This window comes from Phaseolus vulgaris, chromosome 11, assembly GCF_000499845.2.
Source record: "Phaseolus vulgaris cultivar G19833 chromosome 11, P. vulgaris v2.0, whole genome shotgun sequence".
NCBI lineage: Eukaryota > Viridiplantae > Streptophyta > Magnoliopsida > Fabales > Fabaceae > Phaseolus > Phaseolus vulgaris.
In genome coordinates, this window is record NC_023749.2 from 21,960,374 (window position 1) to 21,972,763 (window position 12,390).

Sequence of the window (12,390 nt, forward strand, 5' to 3'; positions counted from 1 at the left end):
GGTTGAAGAGGTCGTCCTGGAGCTTCCTGGTGGAGCTCTCCACAGCTCTAGAGATAATGGTGGGGAAGTCTTCTGCCATCATCTTCAGTTTAGCAGAAAAAGGCTCCCACATCCTCTTAACCTCGGTGGAGAGACCTGCCTGTGGAGGCGCCGGTTGGGCCTGTTGTTGGCTCTCGCCGCCACCTTCTTTCGTTGGTTGATCAGCAGGTGCTCCTTGGCGAGGTGGCGACGTCGGGGATTCAGTAATTAGAATTGGAGAGTTATGAGCAACTTCATCCCCGATTGGAGCAACATCTGCGGCTGAGGCATTTGAAGGAGGATCCCCTCCAGCTGTTGCATACGGCGTGGAGGCGCTCGGGGGGTCCTCCATGAAGTTTGGCTCGGGGGCCTCAACCGCAGGTGGTGCAGATGCCAATGGAATGGCTTGGACTGGTGAAGCAGGAGCTGGTGGAGGTGGCAATGATAGAGGAGGAGCAGGCGTAGACGGCGGTGTTGATGTTGGAAGAGGGGGTGGAGCAGGTGGAGAAGAAGGTGCCACCCTCTTCCTCTTCGTGACAAGGCCATCTTCAGTTGCCTCGTCGCTTTCCTCCTCCTCCTCGTGGACTACTTGGGGAGTTTTCCTCTTGGGCCTCCTGAGGACAAGTTTTTTCCGTTGGTTGGCGGGTTGGGCCTCAGAGGAAGTTGGGCCCCTGGGTGGCGATTTGCCTTGAGCAGCGGCGATCTCCACCACAGAGTTTGGCACGGTTTGGGAACCCGATGCCAACCCGTGGGTTCGGGCGAGCGCCCTCAGTTCAGCGAGCTTGCCCTGGCCCAACATATTATCTGCATAGAGCAAAAATGCATGGGTTAGTTCAGAGAGAAAATAAATGCATATGGCAATATGCAGCAAAGCAGATAAAGGGTGCAGAAAAATAAAACCAAAGTCTTGCGCACAACGCACAAGACGCCCAGAAACAGTTAACAGAAGTAGTATTAAGACAAGAACTTAAGCGTTCTAACCTATTCGAATTTCGAGCTGGTCCTCGAAGAACTCGAAGCAGATGAGTGTGGTGGTGAGGAAGGTGATGTTGGCGTCTGCCACACTCTTCCAAAAGAAACAGAGGTCTCTGTCCAAAGCGCCCATGCTATCAGGACTTCTGGGTCTCCTGAAGCAGCTTTTGGACTCTTTGTTCCCCTTGTTTACCCAGTACAAGGGGAAACCGTCGAGCAACGACGCATCTTTGTCATTGGGACGCACCTGGACGAATTTGCCCTTCCAGTCTTTATAGGATTGCTGGAAGATGGAGAGGATCGACCTCCCAGCGATCCCGTTCAAGCTTACCCACAGGCGGTCTCCTGGGTGCTTGGCTTCAAAAAGGAATAAAAAAACATCCACAGATGCTGGCAACCCCAGGTGGTCGCACATGACTTGGAATGCCCGCACAAACGCCCAACTGTTGGGATGAAGCTGGGCGGCGGCGATGTTGAGCTCGGTGAGAAGCTCCCTCTCAAAGCGAGTGAAGGGAAACCTGAGTTTCACCTTCTTGAATAGGGTTGTGTAGACGAAACAGAAGGCTCCACCGGTGTTTGCCTTGTCGTCAGCACAAACTGGCAGGCCAGGGGGGCAAGGTAGCACTATCATCTTCTCATCGTGCTCCTTGTGGAATGATTGGTGAGGCTCATCCCCCTTCGTCAATCGCAGAACTGCCCCAACAGTGTTCACAGAAGATGTTTCCCCCAACAGGGTCGAGTTGGCCCAGGGGTATAGTTTTTTGAAGTCTGGTGGGGGGACAGAGGCTCCTCCGGTGACAGGCGGAGTAGCCTGGGCCAGGTTGGGGCGGGAAGGTGCAGGCCTCTCAGCCTGAGAAGACGAAGCGCCACGTACTCGCGGTGGGTCGTGTGCTTGTGAAGAGGGGTTTCGTGATGAAGGAGGAGGATTTGGGGTGATCTTTGAGCGAGTCATTGTTGAAGCTGCAAAGGAAGAAGAAAAGGAAAAATGATCAGGGTTCACAGAGGCTGACTCGATCATGGAAGAAGGGTGAAAAACGAACGAACGTAGGTTCGTTGTGGCGTTGACAGAGCCCTAAGTTGCGAGAAAGGAGAAATGGAGAAAACAACCCACAACGTATGCACCAGACAGTTAAAGGATGATGCGAATCGGTTAAGATGCAGGAAAAATCAGCAGAAGGAGGAAAGGAAGTACCTTTTTATGATCGGAGGAGCGATGAAGGAAGTTGTTGATTCGCGAAGTTGAAGAACGTTGAGAGCTTTTTTGCAGAAGAAAGGTGGAGCGTTTGAGAATACGAAGAAAGTGATGGAACAGTGGAGCGAAAAGGGGTTTAAGGGTTTTTCGAAATGGGTTTGGGAAGCGCAAACGTTATCTGAAGGCAACCGTTGATGAAGCCACGTGTCGAACGATGGGGAATGTTTGGTGGAGCGTCAGAGGAGCAGAAAGTGCAACCGCTTGGAATTCTGCGCCAGTGCCACGTAGATGACGTGACTCTTTAAGTCTTTTCGCTGGACAAGTCTTCGCTTAAGACTAGGGGGCTTGTGTACCGCCCTGGTAGTCGGAAGTGATGACGTGGCATCCAGCTACAGTAGAGGCGTGTTGACAAGGCGCCAGGTTGGCAGAGGGGAAGGAAGTCGGGGGGCTCGTGAAGTCGCCAGTTATTAAGTTGGCGTGTTCCGATCTCCAGCATACCAGAACCGGCGATCACCGGGTTAAAGATGAAGTCGCCAGATGTAAACTCAGGCGACCAAATGATTGGAGATCGCCAGAGCAAGCACATCGCCAGAGATGAAGGTGGTGCAGATTATGAAGGCGGCCGGCGAGACCACAGGGAAGGTGTACGAAGGCACCCTAACTCGCCAGTTCCAGTAGAGATCACACTCCCAAGTTAGCTATGCACTGGGCAGTACCATGCATAAGTAACTTAGCCAAAAAGAAAGTCAGAAGCAGCGCCCAAGTCAAGGAGGCTCCAGATGATGGCACGTGTACGACTGGATGCGAGCCACGTGTCCAAGTCTGTAACTGCCAGGAGAGAGAAAGTAACCAGGTATTTAAGGGTTCCCCAACGAACTTTTGAGGTACGCACGTTCAGATTATACTCTTTACGCTTGTGAGTTCTTGAGCATACTGGGAGAGAGAACATTGCACGGTTCCTTGAGAGTTCTTGAGTGTTATTGCTCTTAGTATTTGGTGGTTCAGTCACTGACTTGGGCGTTGGAGTGCGATCGGCCGCAGCGGCGCCGCTCTGTTCTTTTGCAGGTTCTTGAAGTGGATCGCGACGAAGGACGGAGGTAGAAGCGGTGCACACGTCGATCCATTGACGAGACAAGTTCCAAGGTTCAGGTCAACAGGCAGGATCAAGGATCATTTGCAAAAGGTGAAGGAGTATAGAGTTCATGAGACATCGCCTTAGATGTATTTTTAAAACACGGAATGTATCTAGGGTAATGTCTTTGAACATCTTTTCTCATGGGTGACAATAATTTTCCTTTTAAAAGCTCTAGAGTTTTATCAACTCTAATTTGACCCATGAGTTCTCCTTCATGAAGAATTTCTCTTTTATGTGTGAAGGTATACAACCTTTGTTCATGGAAATTTCAATTCTTTGCAAAGGTTGTCTCAATAAGACATGACAAGTTTCTTTAGGCACTACTTCACATAAAAATTGTCTTGTAGATGCCTATAGATGACTTGACCTTCACTTGGTGATATCTTGGCATGTATGTAAAATAATCTATTATATTTTTATCTATGCAAGCCTTTTTTAAGGATTCTTCTTTTTTTTCTAGGCTTGCAAGTGTTCCTTTACAAAAGGTAAGGCTAGGTTGTTCAACAAGAGGTATATTTTCAAATGTATTTTCAACTTTTCCTTCTTGTTGAATGACCTTGTGGGAAGGAACACTCTTCTCCCACGCCTTTTGTTTCCCAAGGGTTTTCTCTTGCTTTTCTATTTTTACATTTTCTTCACTCTCACTAGCTTCTTTTTCTTGGCTACTATTCTCATCTTTGTCCCTTAAGATCATAGATCTTTCATTGAAACATTGAGATGCTAATTGATCATTGCCAAGGTATTCTAAACATGGAATTTCTCTAGCTTGAGTGTGAGAGATATGCTTGGTTAGGTTTTCTTGTCTCTCTTTCCTAGCTCTCCTAGGGAATTGTTGATGATATTCATTTTTCCTAAGACTTTCTTCCCCAAGATAATCATGATGTTTAGAGCTAGATGCATGAGAATGTAATTTTTTTGAAAATTGAGACTTCTCATTCTTTGCTTTAGTCAAAACATTAAGTTCAGTCTCACTCTCCAATTGTCTATAAGCAATTGATTGCACAGTTTGTGAAACTTCTTTCAAAAGAGTTTTTAAAGATTTTAATTCACTTCCAATAGACTTTGTAGAATGAGAAGAAGAAGACATGGCTAAAGCTTTGTGTATACAAGTATTTTACCTTGAGAAAACTTAGGAAAGTCAAAGAAGGTAGTTTTCCAGGTAAGGGAGGTGAGTCACAAAGGACTACTTAAATACCAAGCCTTTGCCTTAGCCAAAAACTATCCCTCAATGTCTTCACACAAAACTTTCTCTTAGTAAACCACTTAGAACACAATTAAGTTGAGAAATCAAATTTTCAATGAAAGAAAACAATGCAAGCTACTAATCAACAAAGCTAGTCGGTTTAACACAAACTTAACAAAATAACCATGCAAAGCGTCACTAACTAAGCAATAGAAAAACAATTACAAACAATTAACAATTGCTAATTAAGAATTCTATACTAGTCGGCCCTAGGTGAGGCTTCTTGGACACTTTGAGCCCTTGAAGACACACTCACCGTCTAATACGTAATTAAGAGGTAATTAACACAAATTAAGTTGTAAGGAAATTAAGAAAAACTCCCTTTGTTGATCCTCTTTTTGCTAAATGCACTTCCTTGTTGTCTTTGCTTGTTGGCCCTCCAAGTGTTTGTAGTGTTTTTCAAGAAAGCTTGTTTCGGCCTTGGCTTTGTTTCCCCTTAGAATGAAGGTTTTAATTCTCCAATTCCAGCACCTATCAAAAGACTAGACCTTACCCAAGTCAAGTTTCCATTCAATTAGGCACCAAAGGAGAAATAAATTCCAGCACCAAATTAGAGGTCAAAGAACAAAAGCAAGAAACAATTTAATTGAATAAAACAGTACCACCAAAAGGAGTTAGATTATGAAAACTAGAAAGAGGTCCAAGAAAAATTAAGCAAGCAAATAAAAGGTACCAAAATAAAGGTAGGCACACAAAAGAATCCTAAGAATGGCACTAGAATTAGATGACCAAATAAAAAAACAGCACCACTGGAAAAATGTTGTGGGCAGAAACGTGTTTTTCCCCAATTTATGCTGAGCTGTGTTTTTAAGATATGATTCTGAAATTTTATATGCAAGATATTCAAGATCTTAGCTAAAATATGGCTTTGGAATCACTCAAAACGCATGCACCAATGTTTTTTAATAAATTTTTCAATTTTGGTGTTCAGTTACGCCAGCTGTAGCGCCTCAGATTTGCACACTGATTTTAAAAGATTTATCATTTTTTTTCTGTTGCTTCTTTTGGACTAATTCTTTTTTTGTCCTTTCTATAACACTTCAAACTTGCAAATTCCAGAGAATCAAAATTTTCCTATGAGTGTAAATATTTTTCTGGATCAAAACAGTCAGCACAGAAAATCTGAAACAGGGGATTCTGAAAACTGGAAACAAAAACAGCAAGATACCAAAGTTTAGACACAATGGAAATTTGTGAAATAGAATTGTGTAGGATCTAAACACAATATGAACTCAAACTCTAATTAAAAAGGCACCAAAAGAGCAAAGAACAGCAGATTCAAGCAATTAAAGAGACCCAAAATCAAGAAACAATCAAGCCAAATAAAAGGACTACTATGAATTGTTGACAATATGGATGAACATGACTTGACAAAACATGTATAGATTCAGAAAATTAAAGACTCAAAGCATAATATGAACCAAATAATGAAAGCAATAAAGACTCAAAAGCCTAAAAGAAAATAGCAACTCAAAGGTGTATGGAATCCTATCACAAATTGCACAAGAACTTGTTCAAGATCAATTGAACAAGAGTGCTTCGGTTGGATCTTCCACAAAGCACACCAAACAAATTAAAATTTTAAAAACAGCAAGACAATTATGGAAAATAAGATGAACAACATGAAAGTAAAGAAGAACTAAAAATGAAAGACCAAAAGCAACTCATCTTGAAGAACCATAGCTCATGATACCAAATGATGGCATTTCATGAAGGTCTTCTTGAATCATGTAAGAAAAAGTGGTGCGGAAGCAATGAAGGTGTGTGAGCAAGATCCTCCTAAGAGTGGTGTTGATCTTGTAGGTGCATGATGTGTATGAAGCTAGGGAGGTTCGACCAACCCAAGGAGAGGTGAAGGAGATGAAGTTTAGAGCCTAGAATTCTAGGGAGAAGCAAAGCTTGGCACAAAATGGCAGCATAACTTTACTCACAATAAACTTGAAAATACAAGGTGTAGGCTCCTCCTTTTATAGGCTAAGGAGGACCATAATGCAACCCTAATGCTAGCCAAATGAAATGTAAATGTGAAGCACATGGGTGCACATGGCACATGGGTGCACAAATGAGCACATGGGGAGGGGTGTGTCTAGTTTTTATGCTCACCCCCTCCATGGGCTTTCTAGACTGGCCTTGGTAAATTTAGAGGTTTTTTTAGAAACTCTAAGTTTACCTAGGTTGGTGTTTTAGGTGCCAAAATTAATTCTAAGAAAATTACAAATAAAGTTCCTATGCTAATTTTGACAAGAAATTAAAGTCTACTCTACACTAGAGTTTATGGCATTTGAACATGTAAAATAACGTCTTCTTCGATCCTCTTGGCCATAACTCTATGGTTGGCCCAAATCTACCCTTTGGTGGGCTTGCATGTGGGCTTGTGCTTGGGCCTCTTCCATCAGTAGTCGAGGGCGGCGGTTCAGTCATCCAGCTCCAAGGGCACGACTTTTCCGTCAACGATGTGATGAGTGGAATCTCAGTTGGAAACGTCAATTCCCGGGTTCTCGCAGACAGCCTGGGCCAGAGCCTCTTTGAACCCCTCCTCGAAGGTGCCCGCCATGTCATCGATAAGGGTCTTCTTGTCCTTCTCTAACTCCTCAATGGTGGCGTCCCCAGAAGCTACCTGCTTCTCCAAAGCCTCCTTCTCCGCACGGAGCCGGCTGATCTCGATCTGCAGTTTGTCGTGGTCAACCTGGAGAAGGCCCAAAGCCTTGGCCTGAGTAGCCATCTCCCCCTCCATCCGCTCCAGCTCGTTAGCCTGCTCACAGCATCGGTCCTTCAAGTCCTTTTGAACTTCTTCGTAAGCTTCGACTATACCCTGGAGGCCTGTTATTTGGACTTGAAGAGCGACTTCCCGAGTGTAGAAGTCAACCTGAAGCTCCGTCGCCTCTGCCAGTTGCTTTTCAGCCTCCTCCTTGGCCTTTTGCGCCAGCTTCAGGGTGGCTCGGTAGGCCTCGTTTTGGCATCCCAGTGTTTTCTTTTCCTTCTCCAGGGCAACTACCTTTGTTTCCAAGGCCTGGAGGGTTTGAGTCTGCAAAACAGCATTTCTAGCTTGGGCACGCCATTCAAGGGCCACGACCAAGAAGGCTCCCAAGTAGAAGGGCATCCCCTCCTTCCTGTCGGAACCTTCTGGCAGTGATCCTTCGCTGAAGCCCCTCATCAGATGCATAATTGGAGGAGGGATGGCGATAAGATCTGGGGCGGCGGCGACGGAGGCGGGAGCAACGGGGACCTCTGCCGGTGGTGGGGGTGGAGCGGATTCGGCCCCTTCGCCTGTTTCCTCTTGGACCATTGTGGGAGGAAGAGAAGTGGCACTTGGAGGGTTATCCCTAAAGGAATTCCCTCCCAGGGGCGATGCCGCTGGTAGGATGGGAACTCTCGCAGCCTTCCTCCTCTTGAAGGGTGCCACGCCGTCAGAGTCCTCATCATCGGATATAATCTCCAAGACCCGTTTTCCTTTGTCAAGGGGGGTTGGAGCCGGAGATGAAGCCACAACCAGAGGGACGACGGCGATGGGCGGAGGAGAGCCGGGTGTTTGAAGCGCCTCGGGGCTATGTGCGAATGGTGAAGATGAGCCTAGTGGGGCTTCGGTAGTGGTTGGTGGCGGTAGAGGCAAGGTTAATGAAGGATTTGGGTCAGCGGCAGGGGCGGAAGAGGCGCCAGCCTTGGCGGCACGAGCAGCCTTCATCGCTTTCGCCAAAACCATCCTTTTGGAAGCGTCCATCACTGACCCTACATTCAGACAAACCCAATAGCAGAAATTAAGGTCAAAGCAGTTAGGAAAACCCACAAGGCGCACAGATGAATGAGGCATAAGGCACTTAGCACAAAGGAAAGCAGGTGGAAGAAGCCAATGGAGCGAGCATGATGCAGTAAAATACAGATAACAGAAAACAATACGAGAGGAGTCTCCCTACCAAAATAGGTGGTCAGGGAGTGGGCGTTGTATTCGCTCGCGATGAGTTTCAGCGTGTCGAAGACAATCCCCAGGCCAACCAAGGCCTTGCATACCTCTCTATCAGCAGGGGATAGCTCATCCAGGGCCTTGGCCCTGAGCAGCTTGGGGTGCTCCGTCCAATACAGGGGAAAGTCGTCTAAGGCTGTGGGGTCGTGCTTGGCGCAGCACACCCTGAAGAATTTTCCCTTCCAGCTTTTGTATGAGTTCTGGAAGAGAGAGAGAAGGATCCTACCTGCGATCCCGGAGAAGCTTACCCAAAAGCTTTTCCCCTGTTTCTTCACCTTGAAGAAATGTAAGAAGACATCCACAGAGGGAAGGATGCCTAGATATCCGCAAAGAATTTGAAAACCTCTTACGAAAGCCCAGCTGTTGGGGTGGAGCTGGGCGGGGGCTGTGTTGATCTCTATGAGAAGTTCCCTCTCGAAGGGCGTGAATGGGAGGCGCACCCCAACGCGTTTAAATACCGTTTGGTACATGAAGAAGAAAGGATCCCCCTTCCTGGGTCTGTCATCTACGCAAACAGGTTCCCCAGGTCTGCCGGGACGAACAGAGATGTGCGCGTCATGGGTGCGGCAGAAAGCATTAAAATTGTACAAGTGAGGATCACCGCGATGATTCTCCAGGTCCTGAATGGTTGTCAGAGTGGTGCATTCGCTCAAAAGCTCGTCGTGGGCCATGAATAGAAGGCTTTATAGTTGGTCTTGGGGGTCTTGCGGGGAGAACCAGACTTTGATTTCGGGCGCGTCATTAACAAGCGATGCCAAGGCAGAAAAGGGAATAAAACCCTAGAAAAATGCCACCCACGCGAGGAAACCCAAAAAGGAGGAGAAGAGAACGGAGAAGAACGGAGGAGCGGAAGAACACAGTAATGCAGAAACGTAAACAGTCCCAGGCAGTTCAATACACAGTGATGCAATGCGACGAAGAAGAAGAGTCGTGGAGATGGAAAAATCATACCTTTGGTGACGAAGTGTGGGAGGAAGGAAAGCGCGAAGGGAAAGAGCAGAAGTTGCAGAGAAAGGGCTCGAAGGCGATGAATAGTGCAGAAATGCAGAGAGAATGGATGAAACAGTGGTGTGAGCGCGGGGTTTTGGGTAACTTGAACGTTACATTTGCAACCCAAGAGGCACTAATTGGGGGCCCTGTGATCGTGCCGCGTGTCAAAGGATTAAGCGCTCAAGGGGAGCGCAAGGGACTCTAGAGGCTGGCCGTGTGATGAGCCACGTGGCACGCGATTAAGCGTGGCCCCAAAAGGTGTGACCTTCCCCGCGTCAGAGGATGTCCAATCAGCCATTAAGGGCACCCCAATGGTTCAGAGAGTGTCACGTCAATAATGTCAGCAAGGAATGACACGTCACCAAGATGACACGTGGACGGCGTGGGCGAGACCTTAGTCTTTGCGCTGAAGACAAGTCTTCAGCTTAAGACTGGGGGCTTGTGTACCGTCCCGTATCCGGGTGTTGACAAAGTCAAGGTCAAAGTCAACGTCGGGGGTCAAAGTCAACGTAAGGCGTCGCCTAGGTGAAGAGACGCCAAGTGCCAGTGACGCCAAGAGGAAGCGTCGCCAAGGTAATGCGTCGCCTAGGTGAAGGCATCGCCCAGTTATGGCGTCGCCCAAATAGGGCGTCGCCAAGGTCAAATGTCACAAAGGCGAGGCGATCACCGTGTGGCTCCCCGATACCCATGGGTAGGAAAGACCATGGAGGGAGCGACGCCGTGGGAGGGCCTCAAATCCCGATAAACCGGGGAATTAATAAAGAGAAGAGAAAGGTGGCTTCAAGGCCATAGTCATAGCGCCAGTGTAGGGCAGCCTGACTCGTGAGGTACCCCTGCCGCCCCAGAGACGCCTTTGGGACAGATACGACTCAAGAGGAGAGTCACGCCCAGAGTAGCCAGGTGCAGGGTACGAGAGGAAGGCAGATACGCTCTCAAAGTGAGTGACTAGATGTTTGGGGGCATGAGTTGGCACCCAAAGAGTCACCCCTTGCGCAGTTGCACTCCCAAGCAAGAGGACTCATACGAAGAAACGCCCCCAGATGGGGTCATGGCGCTGTGAGGCCCTCCACGTGTACAGCAGCCAGGTCAGAATAGAAACGCCATTTTTCCAGGTACCAGGTAATTAAAGTTATTTAATACAGTTTCCGTTTCGAGCGTTTAAGGTACTATAAATGCTCCCAAGCATTTTTGACGTCTTAAATGCGCTACGTTTTATAATTAAATGCGCTTTAAATGCTAGGGTAGTTTAAATAGCGCCTCGAATGTTGGGAACGGGGTTCGAACTTTTGGCAAATTTTCCAGAAACTCTTTAGTTGCTTGCTCGAGCCTTGAGGTTACGTACAAGGGACTGGGGAAAGAGCTTTGCCAGGGGGAGAAAATATACACTAGACACAGTTTCCTTTTTACCACCTTCAGAGTGCCATACGCGGTGCTCCGATACGGAGGTGCATAGTTTTTGGTGTGTCTTGCTGGTTGACTTGAGCGTCGGAGTGCAAACGGCCGCTAGGGCGCCCTTTTGTCCTTCTTTGCAGGAATCCACAGGTAACCAGTGGGAAGAAGTCCCTAGCTGACGGTTGAGGTTGCGCACGAAGACGTCCCAGGTCAACTAGACGGAATAGAAACTTTAAAGAGAGATATTAATTGGAGCCCATTCTTGAATGCTTGTAGTCTTCTTTTGGCTTTAGGCTTGGTCCTCTCTTTATTTTAATTCTTCTATAATTTTTTAGAAGACTAGAATGAAGAACTTTAAATGTTTGGGTGGATGGCCTCTTCCTCCATTAGTAAAATCCTCTCTTACTTGATCTCTATCAAGAAAGGACTGGTCATGAATTACAAAGAAGCTTACAAGAGAAGCTTTCCAAGGTTGCCTATAACTTTTCCATTTCTAGCGCCTAAAATGAAGAGTGAAGGGGCACCTTCTAGATTCTTCCTAAAGCTAACGCCTATACATGCTTTACACAAGAGGTATCTTTAGGTTTCCCTCTTTAGCACATTCCTAAACACTACTCTATATTATTTACAAATTTATACAAAAGAAACTATAAAGAGAGATATTAATTGGAGCCCATTCTTGAATGCTTGTAGTCTTCTTTTGGCTTTAGGCTTGGTCCTCTCTTTATTTTAATTCTTCTTTAATTTTTGAGAAGACTAGAAGGAAGAACTTTAAATGTTTGGGTGGATGACCTCTTCCTCCATTAGTAAAATCCTATCTTACTTGATCTCTATCACCAAGGGAAGCAACTTCATCTTCATGTGCCTTGTTGAGGGAACTGCTCCCAACCTGTTTAAAGCTGGTCCTCCTAACAGTATATTATAGGCCGAGGGAGCATTAAAAACGAGGTACCTGATGTTGGTAGTGCACGAAGACACGCCATCCATGAATGTTGTCCTCAACTCGATGTGCCCACGAACCTCCACCTCATCCCCTGCAAAACCATACAAACATCTGGTGTAGGGCCTTAATTGGTCCGTGGACAGCTGTAACTGGTTGAAGGTCGTCAAGAACATCATGTCAGCTGAACTTGCTTGGTCTACGAGGACACGGTACACCCTCCTCCCTGTTGTGATCAGTGAAATTACCACCGGGTCATTATCATGAGGCACGACCTCCCAGAGATCGACTTTCGTGAAGGCGAGGTCGACGTTGGGGATCTGGTCCACCTGTTGTACCTCCACCGCCATTACTCCTCGTGTGTGCTACTTTCGCTGGGAGGCAGTGCACCCTCCCTCTAAGAACCCTCCCGAGATAGTGTTTACCTCCCCGTGAATAGGCACCTTGTGCCCCTGATTCGCCCCTGCAGCTACCAACGCCTAGTCATCCTGCGGCTCTTGAAGATAATCCTTTAAGAAACCGCTCTTCACCAGCTCATTTAGTTGGTGTG

The 12,390-nt window shown here is 46.9% G+C and overlaps 1 protein-coding gene across 1 annotated transcript; it reads right to left on the reverse strand.

Annotated features, from left to right (window-relative positions):
• Positions 1 to 11,719: 11,719 nt before the first annotated feature.
• On the reverse strand, positions 11,720 to 12,190 carry LOC137836869 (uncharacterized). Its single transcript, XM_068645644.1, has one exon. The coding sequence runs from the start codon at positions 12,188 to 12,190 to the stop codon at positions 11,720 to 11,722; it is 471 nt and encodes a 156-aa protein (XP_068501745.1).
• Positions 12,191 to 12,390: the final 200 nt, after the last annotated feature.

What these genes read in the sequence shown, in the direction of transcription:
- LOC137836869 (XM_068645644.1), bottom strand. Translation starts at nt 12,190, where the DNA reads ATGGCGGTGGAGGTACAACAGGTGGACCAGATCCCCAACGTCGACCTC.